The sequence below is a fragment of the Gymnogyps californianus genome, chromosome 4, assembly GCF_018139145.2.
Source record: "Gymnogyps californianus isolate 813 chromosome 4, ASM1813914v2, whole genome shotgun sequence".
NCBI classification, from domain to species: domain Eukaryota; kingdom Metazoa; phylum Chordata; class Aves; order Accipitriformes; family Cathartidae; genus Gymnogyps; species Gymnogyps californianus.
This window is the reverse complement of record NC_059474.1, coordinates 62,573,878-62,588,114: the sequence shown is the minus strand read 5'-3', so window position 1 is coordinate 62,588,114 and position 14,237 is coordinate 62,573,878. Positions and strand designations below refer to the sequence as shown.

The 14,237-nt window shown below is 43.4% G+C and overlaps 1 protein-coding gene across 10 annotated transcripts in view; it reads left to right on the top strand.

Moving 5' to 3' along the window:
- The window catches only part of ADGRL3 (adhesion G protein-coupled receptor L3), a 334,544-nt gene that overhangs the window by 191,702 nt on the left and 128,605 nt on the right, over positions 1-14,237 (top strand). For all 10 annotated transcript variants that reach the window (XM_050895371.1, XM_050895377.1, XM_050895374.1 and 7 more), the window contains one exon: positions 1,203-1,283. In XM_050895371.1, coding sequence (XP_050751328.1) covers positions 1,203-1,283 — 81 coding nt within the window. The remainder of the gene's footprint in view (positions 1-1,202; positions 1,284-14,237) is intronic.

Here is a 14,237-nt window from a genome sequence, read left to right as displayed (position 1 = left end):
GAGAAGGGGAAAGCGGGGTAACTCATTATTAGCTATGGGTTTGCCTGAAGCAGATTTCCCATGTTAAAGCACTTACAAGCAAATACAGAATTTATGATGTGTCGGTAGATTTTAAACCTGAATAACGTCCAGTTGTTGTAATGGCTAATAATGCAAATTATCTGAGTCAGCCTCAGCGTAAAGCGGTAAATATATCCTGCCCATTCAGACACACTTCTTTTTCCCCCCCCTTTCCCATTAATATTTTATCCCCCTGAAGAGATGTTTTCAACACATTATGTGCACCAGCATACTGTGCTCGTGGTATTCCTGGTTGTCATTACAAAGAAGCCCGAAGACTGTACCGCTGCTCCGCTGCCTGTGACGCTAGCTTGGAAATTGCTTGGAGCAACAACAGCAAGTGTCAACAGGGAGCCGTATTAATTATTTGGAATGTGTCTCATAAGAGGAATCAACTGCTTTTATTGCAGCACGAATATTACTTGAAACGGGAAGGTTACTCTAACTGTTACCGTAATCTATGTGTCATTAACTTTCCATGTTTAGAAAAAGAGATTAACAACCCTGTAAATTGTTATAGTAAATAGATGAATTATAACAACATGGTTTTATTATAAATAGAAGTTTCTCGATATAGTTACCTTCAAATTACTGGAGAAGAATTGAGTCTTTAGCAACTGGGAAACTGTATGGTGGTGTTGGGAACCAAAAAGCTTCCACCCAGGTGAAAGCAATGCTGAGCTCCGCAAACTGATATATGCGTCTTCTGCAGGTGGGAAAAACAGATGCAGTTGTACTTCATACCATGCTTCCTTCAAAAATTGCTGTGACACAGAAATGCTTGCTTCCCTCTTAGAGTGAGATTAACAGATTGAAGGGGGTTGTGTGAAATCGGTTGTCTTCTGTGGCATATGGCCTTTTAAGAGAACATCGTGCAAAATGTACGTGGTAGTGGTAAAGCAGGTATAACTGAAGTTCAGCATAGTACCCATGTCTGCATAGAAAAAGCAAAAGAAATGGGAGCGTTTTCAACTTTTCATCGTGTCTCCACAAAATGGAAGTTCATTGTGAAAAATGCACAATAGAACAAAATACTTGCAATGCTGTTTTGAATCCAGTGCCATAAAATGCTGTATGTTTAATTATAGCCCTGATAGATCTCTGTAGGAAACAGCAGAACTAAAACACTTATTTGTCCACAGGGCAGGCTCACCATGGGCAGGTTTCCTACATAGCCCCACCGATCCACCTTGATTCAGATCTGGAGAGACCGCCATCCAAGGGTGAGTCAGTGACGCAGTCTCCATGCACATGCATTGCGAATCAGCCGTAGATGTGAGTGCATATCATTCATTTGTTCATAGAGCCTCCATGGTAAAGTTACCACCCTCCATCCAAGGACGCTCTTGGGAGCAAATTAATGCCTGCAAGAGAGCTGTATGAGAGATGACCGTGTCCTATGTGCCCCATTACATAGCTTTGAACATACCATCTTGTTCACAAGCTATTTTGCTGTTCCCACTAGTTTACTTCTGCAGGGACAGGTATACCTTAGGTCCTGCCCTCTGCCTTCCTCCTTTCCTTCCTAATGGCAGTGCACAGGCACAGGGGGCTGGTGGCAGGATGCAAAAAGGCAAATTTCAGCTGCCCCTCAGGTGAGTAAAGGTATGGAAGCGGTCGTGTGGTGGTTCAGGCCTGGGTTCAATCCGTGTTGCCGTTGCCTAAGGTTTTTTCTAGAGCCGATGAGGAGACATGTTCACTCTAGAAGATGACTCAAATTTTACGTGACCTGATTGCCCTCAGGAGCAATGCTAGTAGCCGATACGTATGGAGTGAGTCCAGAACAGCCCTGCTAAGAAAGCTGCCTCTCTTGAGTGGTGCAAATAAAGTGATATGAATGTGAGCCCTTGATTTCTCTGCCCCATTTGGAGGATTGTCCCCTGGCTGTGTTGTGATGAACCCACAGTGTTTGCCCTGTGGCATGGGGAAATGGGCTTGGCCCCAGAGCAAACATCCGTGCTGGTGCAGACTTCTTACACCTCCCTTTACTCCTTTTAATTAGGTTGTCAATATTCAGATAGGGTATCAAAATGACCAACTTGTCCTTCTTGGAATGGATAGTAGCAAAGCTAAAATCAAACAGGTATATGGAGGGATTTCTTGGTCAGCTCCAGAAACGTGTATGAACATCAAACACAGGGAATGTTGTGGAAGAAGAGAAGGGGAGGAAGAGGACAGCCAAAGCGTGTTAGCAGGGAGATGCACTATAGCTTAGGTTTGGGGTTTTGCCTTTCTCCTACTCACCAAAGGGTGCTACAGTGGCAGAAGGGGTACGGGACTGACCGTTGCAGTGATTGTCGCCATTCTGCCCCAACACTGTAAGGCTGCGAGTATGTGTTCGTGTGCACATGTGTTTCTCTAAGTGCTCACAATGGAAAAATGCAACATGTTAATGCAAGATTAATCTGGATAGGCACACTATCATTATGTAATATGAAGAAAGCTGTCTTCTAAATCTCACTTGGTTATCCATCTCTAATATTCTGGGAGAGAAAAAAACCTTTGCGTTGGTGAATTGCAGCTGCAACTGCAGACCCTACTCCTCCAAATGGCCCAAGGACTTTGTGGGCTAAATGAAAGCATACTCTTGATGCTCTTGGCATGAAAGGCTCCCTTAGTTTTGAGTGAGCTTTTCTACCAGCATCCATGTGGCTAGATCTGTAACTCGATCGAGTAAACATTTGCTGGGTTTTTTCCCTTTGTAAGTGTGAATGTGTGTTTTCTTAGCTGATGCAGTAACAAAAACTTAGGAATTGACTCTTGCTGTGCAGAAGCAGCCTCAGCACTGTTATTCCTTGGTGGTTCCTCTTGTGTCTCTGCAAGGTGGAACCATGTGCTGGGTGGTGGAGCTTGGGTGTGAGGATGCTGGATTCACAGTCCTCTCTCCAAATCTGGCCTTGTCATGAGTCGGGCTGGTCATGTACAATCTCCTGGCGGTCCCCAGCCTCCATTCACCTTTGAGTGAGCTACCCTGAGATTTGACACATGCATTTGAGATCGTCAGCTTCTTCTAAGCCACTTGAAAACGCCAGTTCTGTGGTAAAGTTTACTACCTTGCCTTTTTAGCAGAGCACTCCAGTAAGGCAGAGACAGTTATGACTTCCAGGACCTCCTTGCTCAAGTCTGTCTTCGATGTTGGATGAGATGATTCAGAGCTTACTTAGAATAGGTCAATGTAAATCCTGGCCATGGGGTCTGGAGCAGCCTATGGAAGACTCAAGGACATTGGAACAGCAGCAGCCAAAGAAGCTGTGACTTGCTTTCTCCAAGATAAAAGAGCTAAAGACTAACAAAAATCTTCAGTGATCTGCTGTTCGTGAGGGTGTAGCTACCTCGGCAAGATGAACGGCACTGCCACCAGGAGCAGGGCAAAGTGGGTCAGGCAGAACAGTTGCAGCGCTTGCGGAGAAGGTAAAATGGAGTTTATCCAACATAAACTGCTACATTAACTGCTTCCACTGGGGCCTCCACCCCCCTAGCTGAGAGATCTTAAAGAAAGGGCTGCTCAGGGTGGAAGGACTGATATTACTGCTGCTACACACTGGTAAAAGGACTCAAATCCCCTTGTGTAACTTAATAGGAGAGGGCCAGGGAGGCAGCCAGCTCTGAAGGCATCAATCTATTAGCTGGTGACAAGGGGGTGTTAAAAACATAGTAATTGGTAGTGTCTCCTGGGGGAAGAGCAAGGCTTTCCTCTGGCCCTGGGATCTGGGATGTGTAGCTCTACTTACACGTCTGCTGCCTCATTTCCAGCCTCAGCACCCAAAATCCATTAAAGTGTTGTAATAATCATGAAAATTTTTTTCTAAGTATGTGAGGGTTATGAATTTTTTTTGTTTGACTGCATTTTATGACACCTTAGGACATGCTCAGGTCATGTTCCAAGCTTTATCCCATAACCACAAGAGCTGTTTTAAACAAAGGAGGCAAAAACACCTCTGTCCTGAAGCTCTCATTGGTTCTCCACATTTCCAGTAGCTGGAACTCTAAAAAAAGAGCAGCATTATGACAGTCATCATAAACCACTAATGCTTTTGGCTATTGCTTTGATGTTCTTCATTTCCCTTCCGCATTCCCCCTCGCACTGAGCTGAACACCGGGTGCAGGTCAATGTTGCACTTAAAGTGGCAAAAAGAAGAAGCCACTGTACAATTTTAATTGTAATAAATGGAAATACAGCCAGGGTAGGGATATAAAAGCATCTTTCCTTCCCGTATTATTAAAAAACGATACAGCTTTAGTGCTCCTGTGGGTCTATGCAGTTACAGTTCTCAGCTGGCAGATTTATTTGTAACTGCCTCTTCCTTCTCCTTTTTAAAAATTTTATCACTGGTGACATTTACACACATTGTTTATGCATGCAGGGCATTTTTACCTGCCTTTCAGAGTCCTGATGCTAGTAGTGAATAGAGTATAAACTCCAGTAGTTTACTAGTACATTAGTGTCATCGTGCATTACAGGGTAATTACTCTGAGCCACTGCTCTGTACAGTAATGCAGTAATGACACTGTAAATCACTTACTAGAAATGAGGCCCTGAATCAGTATTTTTTATCAAGAAACTTCTTATTCTCCACCCCCTTTTTAATTTGAGGGTGTTTAAAGTTAGTTCCATATACAAAGCACTGTTAACCATTATTTTTACACCTCCTCTCAGTCTAACGATCTGGACATGATTACATGTTTTTTACGCAACTATTTACACCATCCGTATGCAGAATAATTCCAGGGCTAGCTGAGACCTCAGGTTGTGATCTCATAGACTGAAAATTAAACCTGTGTTTAGCAATGGATCACTGGTTACTAACAACAGCAAGGAGTTTCATAGATGAGGGTGATGCTGATACTCTGGCTTAGAAAGGGGTTTTATGGAATTATCATATATAGAAATAAATTAAATTTAGTGTTTGGACTCAAATTCTGCCAAGTGCTAAAACAGAGCAAATAAGTGAATTGAATTCACCGAATCCACACACTAAAACTATTTATAAAGCTTTATAGAAGCAGTTTTTAGCATATATGTGGAATTATATTAAACATGAAATATATGCCTGAAGTTTAAAACTAGGCAGTCTGAGGAGCTCTCCTCCCCTGTTGAGCTAGTGTTTTGCAAAGGTTTCCTTCAAAGTTGAAGCTCAGGGAGTAGTTGTCTTGGAGATTGATACGCTTGAAGTCAGTACTTTTCCAAAACATGAATTGATAAGCAAAACCATGTATTGGTCCCCAGTTCTAGAAATAAATAGCAAGTAAAGGAGTGATGGGAGGTTCTCACCCTTCTGTGCAGATTTCTCTAGCCAGGGAGGTTGTTTTGGCCCCAGTTACGGCACTGTGGTTTTTTTTTCCTGTAAACCTCAGTTGTGAGGTTCAGCCTCTGTAGACACAGAATCTCTCCCTATCCCTTAGGCAGCATGTCAGGGAGACAGCCAGAGGTTTTGCTGGTTTTTCCCCCTTTCTTCTCCAGCTCAGTGGTGTGTCCCTTTGTGCTTTCTTCCTTCAAAAGCTGGATCCATTCTGCCATTTTTCTCCCCCTTTGCATTTGCAATGTCTGAGGGAGAACCCCCTCAGACATTCCTGAATGTCAGAAGCACTGTGAAATCTTATTACCAGAAATAGAGCAGGTTTTTGGATGCACACATTCTGGGTCTTTTTTTTTTTTTCTCTCCCAAAGGTCCCAGAGAGGGTCAGTGGCTTTGCAGATGATGTGGGAGGATCTGACAGCTGGGCTCATTGCACAGACCTGGTCCTCCTTTCCAGGTCCAGAGAAAGGGGAGTGTCAGGCAGGGAGGCCCGATGGCACTCCTTGCCTTAATTCAAGCTGACACACGGGGTCACACATCCCATGCTTGCCAGGCCCTGAGATACGAGCTGTCCTGCCTCTCCCTCCTTGGGTCCAGCACTACGAGAGAGGTGCTGTTCGGGAGTCCCTGCTCTGAGCCGATGGTGACCAGGCACCTCCTGTTTCCAGGCTTTTGCATCTTCTGCTTGAGTCCCCCTGGGAAAGCCATTCCCTCAACTCGAGAGTCATTTACAGTGTCCCTCTGCTTCTCTCTGAGATCCTGCTTTTACTCATCCAGCTCCTTCCCTTTAGAGTTAGTTACAGCTATATGTTTCCAGCTTCTTAAGGTGATATTATTTTCCTCCCGTCCTTCAGGTGGGAGAGTCCAGGGGAGAGGCTAATTCAATGCCTTTGAGCCACAAGAGGACCATGCACTGGATGCTGGTTGGGTTCCCCCATGCTCAGTACCCTTATTCCCTTTTTCCCTATGCAGTACTGGGGTGCTATATAGTGTCCTGCTCTTCCTCGGTCATTTACAGGGTTTTCTTCTTAGCTTTTGTTCAGCCTTTTCTCCAAGTATGACTGCTCTCAGGGCTTCCCCTTCACGACTGCCCTGAGCCCACTGGAGGATCTCACTCCCTCTGGCATGGGGTGTGAGTGCTCATTGCAGCAAGCCAGCAACACACACACAACATTTTCTCATCCCCTGTGGCTTTTCAGGCAAGCAGAGCATATGAGGCATGCAGGTAACTGATGTTGCACCGGTTGGATGGGAGATGACTGTTCACCATACCTGCACGGTCAGTGGAAAGGTTTTGCAATGACTACAGGCTTCACATGTACTGTGAATTTTCTGCTGCCTTGTTTTGAAGAGGTCTGTGTAGATTTGTTCGTTGGGTTGCTTTGCTGTTTGTTTATTTTTCATTTGAACTCTGCTTTTTGTTGTGATGGGCAGGCTCATTTAAAGCCCTCGGCCTCCAGGCTGGAGATGAGTCTTCAAACAGCTCAGCGTGGCGACGTGGTGGGTTTTGGGCAGTGTGGTAGATGCAGACGCAGGATTGCATTGCCAGGTATGGAGCTCGTTTGGGTTGTGAAGACGGTGGAGGGGTGAGCTCCGATATAAGGATGCGATGCTTTTCTCAGTCTTATCTAGAGCTCTCTGAAAATCTGTCGTTATGGCTCAGATCCATACCAAAACGTCCACCTTCCTGGACTACACTGATTTCCCTGAAGCAGGCAGCTGCTTTGAACATGGGCCATAGTCCGTATTTATTAATTCCTCATTAGGTATCATGGGTGGTGATAACTAATATCATAACCGGAGTAGCCAGAGCTCCTGGAAATCTTGCAGCCAGCCTGCAGTCCTCCTATTTGCTTGTTATTATCAGCAAGGTCCTGCTTTATGTCCTGTAGCTATCCATAGTCAGAAAGAGTTAATTGCATGCTGTTCGCCGTTTTCTTTTTTACTATGGTGTTGAACTGTTGCTCTTATTTCTTTGGAATGTGTGTTTTCGTTGCAGTGGGGCACCTCGGGGCATTACTGTTTATTTATAAGATAACAGCAGTTGCTCTAGCAGAAAGCCGGAGCTAACAAAGTCTCTCAAGGAGGAGTACTAAATCCTGTATGCTGGTGGGAAATGTTCAAAGTATTTACACTTGAAAATATTTAAGGATTTTGGGGGGGGGGGAGACAGTCTGAGTGATGTTTAACACCTTTTCCATTATTTCTAGTCATCTAAAAAAAAAGAAAAAGCACTTTTTAACTAGCTTTTTTTACCAGCTAGCTGCTGCCTTGTAAAGGAGTTGTGCTATGGAGATCAGCATGAACTGTGATTTAAAGATGCCTTGAAATGTTATTCTTTGTAGGCTGTTTGAAGCTACCTTACGACCTGATAAGCTCAAAATGGACATAGACATCCACCCAGGAGATTCTTTTGACAGTGGGTTTCATTTTCCGCTGTACTGAGTTGTGCCACTCGCCATCAGCAGTGGCAGTTTTCACCCACCTGACAGTGGCAACAGCTGGAAAGCAGAGTCAGCTATGGTGGTGCACCCTCAAGCATCACTAATCTAAAGTGAGTGTCCTATTACCAGCTTGAAAAAAAGCTGTTGAACCAATTCAACATGGAAAAAAGAGCGCAGTGCTGCATACAGCATGAGACCCTTCTCAAACTTTTTTTTTTCCCCTTTTCTGCCAGACTAATTTTTGGCTACACTTCTCTTTCTGAAATATTTATAGGGCAAATAACTGTTTTAAATGAGCAGATGGGGGAGACATAAGACAAGCTGTTAAAGTAATAAACATGTGCGGTGCTTTATCAGTAAGGGAGCCCGTTTTGGCATTTCTTCTGGATGATTTGTATGGCCTATCACCATTGCACCTGGTGCAGGGACAAGAAATGGGCACTTAATAACCAAACAATGTGCAAACTCCTTCCATTATAACTTCATTATGTCAGATATAATCGTCTATAACTAGATGTCAAATACATAATTTATGTCCAGCTCCCCTGTGGAATAGTGGCCATATGAATGAATGGCCCCATTAATGGGAAGGAGCTTTTACTGTAACTTTTCCCCTCCTGGTACATGGTCCATTTTGTCATCTGGTATTAATTCTGAATCATTTCAGGGCTGCAGAAAAATGCCTGTTATATTTATATTTGTGTAATGGGAGAAGATGGCAAATAAATCATATGAGAGATCAAATTTCAGGTCCACTGATTTCCTAAGCCATATGCCTCTTTAAAGGAGAATAGGATTGGTCTGCAACGCTTTGATTGAGAGGCATAACTGGCTTTCGTTTTACCTGTCCAGAGACATTAAAAAGCCGTACGATGTGAGGTAACACTTCCTACGGGAGCCTTCTGCCACAGTCGAAGAGCTTAGCCACTGGGAAGTCTTTATCTGCCACTGCAGCCATGCTGCTTGCATCCTTTGCTGTATGTTGCATCTTCTCTCATGTTGTTATATGGTGCCCATTTATAGAAGTGCTCCATGACATATGTGATTAAGTGTGTCATCATCACCTGAAAGGATGGCGGATAAGACAGCGATGTTTTTCTGGAGGAGTCCTTCAGAAACATATGTGTGTGTTAGAGCAGGACATAGGATCCCAGTTGTTCTGTGCAGGGACTGTGGACATTCACAAATTAAATAGGTGCAAATTCAAAGGATCAGGTTGGCGTGGGTCCCTTTATGAAATGCCTTTTATACATTTTTATGATTTAATTTTTTTAATATATGGCCATGTTTCGGGGTTAAAACCCTGGTGGAGAGCAACTCGATACTCTAAATCTGGGAAGACGGTTTGTTAGTAATACAGCTAGGAAGCCGCCTCTGATATAGCACTATTGGTATGTTATTGGTATATTGTTACTTAATGAGAAAATGTGTTTTATTCTTGTCCTGGTTTTGGCTGGGATAGAGTTAACTCTCTTCTTAGTAGCTGGTACAGTGCTGTGTTTTGGATTTAGTGTGAGAATGATGTTGATAACACACTGATGTTTTAGTTGTTGCTAAGTAGCGCTTATCCTAAGCCAAGGACTTTTCAGTTTCCCATGCTGTGCCAGCAAGCAGGTGTGCAAGAAGCTGGGAGGGAGCATAGCCGGGGCAGCTGACCCGAACTAGCCAAAGGGGTATTCCATACCATGGAACGTCATGCCCAGTATATAAACAGGGGGGAGTTGGCTGGGAGAGGCGGATCGCTGCTCAGGCATCCGTCAGCAGGTGGTGAGCAATTGCATTGTGCGTCACTTATCTTTCTTGGGTTTTATTTCTCTCTCTTTTTTTTTTATATTCCTTTTCATTACTATTATTATTATTATAATTTTATTATTATTAGTTAGTATTATATTTTATTTTACTTTAGTTATTAAACTGCTCTTGTCTCAACCCACGAGTTTTACATTTTTTTTTCCCGATCCTCCTCCCCATCCCACTGGGAGAGGGGAGGAGTGAGCGGCTGCATGGTGCTTAGCTGCTGGCTGGGGTTAAACCATGACAGTCCTGTTGCAACTACAGGGGTAATATTTGTTTTATTCTTCCTCACGTATAAATCTGGATGAAAAATTATCCAGTTAACACCATTTATAATAGTAGATGACTTCTTAGTGTCTGATAGAGTTTCCCATTGCCAGTACAAAATGATTTTAAGACTAGATAATGAATGCTATGTTTACCTAACAAAATATTAAAATTTCCTAGACTTGTGACTTGGATTTCTGAGTGGCACGTATGCTAAAAAAATTGCAGTAGTGGTATATCATGTTACATCTATAACATCTTCTCCTGGAAAATATTTTCTTTATTCTTTTCTTTTCATTCTTTTCATTTTCTGTGGTTGTTGTTTTTCCCTGTGTGTATGATGTATTTAGAGAAAGCAGATCACCCTTACAAAAGAAATGTAAAAAATGTAAGTTCTGGTTTAAGACAAGTTAGGAGAAGCAACTGATAAAAACCTGGGCTATTCAGTGGTGTGGTCTGGCTGCCTTCCAATAAAATATAGAAGTATTTTACTAGTCAATGAGCAAGTCTAGCGTGCTTTCATTGAAGTTCATCAGACTCAAGCCGTGCATCTCTAGAAAGGCAGGCAGCCGATTTCCCATACAAGCAAATCATGTTAGGCTCAGACATACTGCTGTTGACAGCACTGAGTTGAAGAGTTTTGTGTTCATTTGATGGCTCTTCAGCTGTGCAGTGGGATTTTCTGTACGTAAGCAGGTTTTTTGCAGCACTTGGCTCTTGGAATCATCTTGGGTTGAATCAGAAATTGTTGGAAACGAGAGATTTCCACCAGAGTCGGTGGTCTGATGCTTTCTAAAATGTTTGGGTTTAGAGCCTGCTTTGGCCCTTGAATTTCCTTAAAGTGGTTTGTTGGATTTTGATTCTTCCCTTTGTGTGTTGTTTGTTACAGAGGAATCCTAGTGACGTGATATAATCCATTCAGAGGGAAGTTTATGCCCGTGAATTGGGTACCTCACTCTTGAAAGGCGCTTTTGGAAATCCCAGCCTTAATAAATGCATACTAAATACTGATTTACAGATAAACATTATGGAGCCCCATTGCTATGATTGTAACTTGGCTCCCTCATAAATTGCCTCATGATTTAAGTCTTTCAGCCAAGTAAATTTGGCTTGATAACTGCAATATTTGCTCAGAAGACAAGGACTGCTGTCCTCTAGCTCCAAATGGTTTGTTATTGCCTTCAGATTGGCTCGATGTAGTTTGTTCTCCTTGAAAACTCGCAAGAAGCAGTATTTAAAAGATCTTGATTGCCTTTGGGAAGAGATATTAAGGTTGGTTAAATATAATTGTAAGGGTTAGAGGGCCAGCGTGTATGAGGGCCATGGGGCTGTTTGCCAAAGAGCTTTCAGGGATGGAGAGAACCAGCTGGACTTGGGGCAAGGAGGAGACTTTGCCCTTACCTAGCTGAGGATGCTGTTCTTTTTGCAGATGTGGTACACAGGGAGTCTTACAGAGGGCTCTAGATTAAGCATGTTAATGTGTAGCTAGTATATCCTTTGTTTCACTGCATCTGGTTTTTGGAGAAAATTGCTTGTGCTTTCTTCATTAAAAAATGACCACAATTATGGATGCTCTCATGGCAGTCTCCCCTTCAGATTTTCTCTAAGTCCTGGTTTCATCTTTATTTCATTATGAGCGCTGCTTTGCACAGATGTGTGTGTGTGCGTGTCTGTATTATGCCCACAAATTTAGTAGTAGACATGCAGCAAAATAATACTGTGACTGAGTAAACAATTACGTTTCATTTTCTGGAATAAAAGGGAATGTGTGCTCATAAATCTTCTTCTAAATAATCTGTGTTGGAGAGTAAAAAGAAGATGAGGTTTCTAAATTCATGAAGGCCCTTCACAGTGGAATCCTGTGTGCCACTGAAGTGTAACAAGCTTATTTATATTTTATTGTGCTTCTAGATCAAGCTGCATTATTATGGGCTGCATTCCCCTGACACTACAGCTGTTGCTAAGGAAGAGGTACATTATGTTAATATTTTGTGATCATAACTATGCAAGCTGGGTTCTGTACATTGAAGAAGTTGGGGGGGGGGGGGGGGAAGTGAAGTTAATGCACCATTTTGATTAGCGCCTCCGCAGATTGTCGCTCACATTTAGAGGCAAAAAGTAAGCTTGAATTTGAGAAGAATTCACACAGAAAATGGGAGAAAACCAAACAATGGAAAGAATTTGTTCACTGAACTTTAAAATTGCTCAGCAGTAGGGATCTGGAACCATTGCTGCTAAGAGGGAATCTGGCAGAAGCAAACCGAATGCTTTTACCAGACGTGTTCAGTTAAGAATTTCTCAGCCTTCTCATGCCTTAATGTGTTTTCATCATGTAAACAGAGCATTCATCCTTAATTCCTATTTCCTGACCATTTCCAGTGCTGGTGTCTATTATGTGATTTCGGTACCTTCTGATTCATTTAGGTTGATTCACTAAGAGCCTACAATCAAGTAGTAGCCAGCCCAATACATAAAGTAAAATGGCAATATGTGATGCATTAGCTTCAGTGTATGGAGTCAGAAGAGGCCAGAGTCACAAGCAAGATACTGATGTACATGCTGGTTATTTTAAAAAATATACTCTACAGACTGTATTGATTAGTATTATAAAAATGTTTACACAACAAGTAAAATAAACAAGGAAGGATCTTGGCATTCCTCCTAAAGGAATGTTCTGAACTGAGTTTCCCCTTTCGAAACCGTTTTCTCATTAATACTGCTGCCAAGGCATGAAGTAGCCACAGAGAGAGAGGACTGGATGGGCAGGAGCTTGTCTCAATTCTGGCGTGCCTTGCATCTAGCTGATTCGACCAGGATCAGGTGTCCTCAGGAATATCCAGGGTTATCATGGCCATGGCACCTGAGAATACATAATTTTTGCCTCGTACTACTGCTTCTCCCATTTTCAAATATTCAGTGCACCGGAGCTGGGTTTGCACCTGGATTGGGTACAGTGAGGATTATCCCCTCTTAATCTCAGCTCCTAAATCGGGGGGTGCGGAGCAAGCAGTCACCCAGCTGAGGTCAGTTCTGTTTGCCAGAGCCCCGGCAAGCAGCAGCCCTCAAGCAGGGCTGGTGAACCCGTTGGGGGCTTGCCAGTATCCTAACCCCATTAGTGGTTGTTTAACATCAGCTTCAGCCTCTGACCCTGCCATTGTGAGCAGAGCCACTGCTCCCTTCTTCTCTCCCTTCCCTCCTCACTGTCCTTTTTGCTCAAACCTTGTACAATGGGTTCTTTGACCCTTAACAGGGCTTTAGGAAAGTTAATATTATGTTTTCCTAGTCAAGGCTGTAATAATTCATGTTATACCTCGTTGCGTGCACCTGATCATAAAATCCATTGAGAAGCTAACGTGCCTGGCCTGGGAAGTGTCACTCGCTTGGGCAAATTAAATACAGTGTGAGACGAGAGAAGGATGGAGGGGTGGAGGGAAAGGAGTAGTCAGCCCTGAGAGGCAGCGGGTGCTTCAGACTGGAGGTGTGTGTTGTAAAGAGGAAAATGGGAAGAATAAAGTGTGATGAGCTACCAGAACGTGGATTGGGATGAGGTCAATGGGAGAGAAGTACCAGAGGGTAAAGACAGGCTGCAGGTTTTGGGCAGAGAGGATGGGCACAGAGGGCTTGTTGGGCAAGCCACATGGCTTAGAGTAGAGGAAGACAAGATGGGATGGAAAGGATGGGAAGGAAAAAATGTTTTTTTTAAAGAATGCTTTTATGTAACGTACAGAGGGGTTTAAAATCCTTTAGCTTAGGACAGTTGAGACTTTCACTGCCTCCAGCAACTATGCGCAGACTAATCGCGTAACATTTATATTCCTGGTTTCCTACCCCAGGCACCTGTTCCTACCTGCTTGCTTCTTCCCAGCTTTTGCACCGAGTTGCTGCAATTTAACAGCAAAAATCCAGAGATTTCCTTGGGCATTGTTAACCACTCCTAACCTGCCCTCTTGGCAGTAACATCGAGCTCAACCCAAATGTTGAGAGCAGCCCAGTGTGCTCATGCATTTTTTGAATCTGTTGAAGTCTCCTTCTCAGCCTGGCGACCCAGATCTTCAGCTCCTGTCCTTTTCAGATCGGCCTAGCTGTGCCTGCTGGCTCCCAAGGCCATGGGCAGGGATGTTCAAAAGTCCTTGGCCTCTCCATAATCCACCCATGGTTTTAAAAAGTGTGTGCCCCCTTATGGCCTTAGGTTTGTGCTTATCTTTAAAGCACATTGCTCCTCCACATTGTGTTTGGTTAAATAACCGCAGCTTGGTGTAGATATTTCGCATATAAGCTGACAGGGTTGACATTGTGAGTATTTTGCAATCATTTGTTTAATTAGCTGAAGCTCTCTGGGGAGAAGTTTATGAAATGGCATACTCCCAAAGTCTAA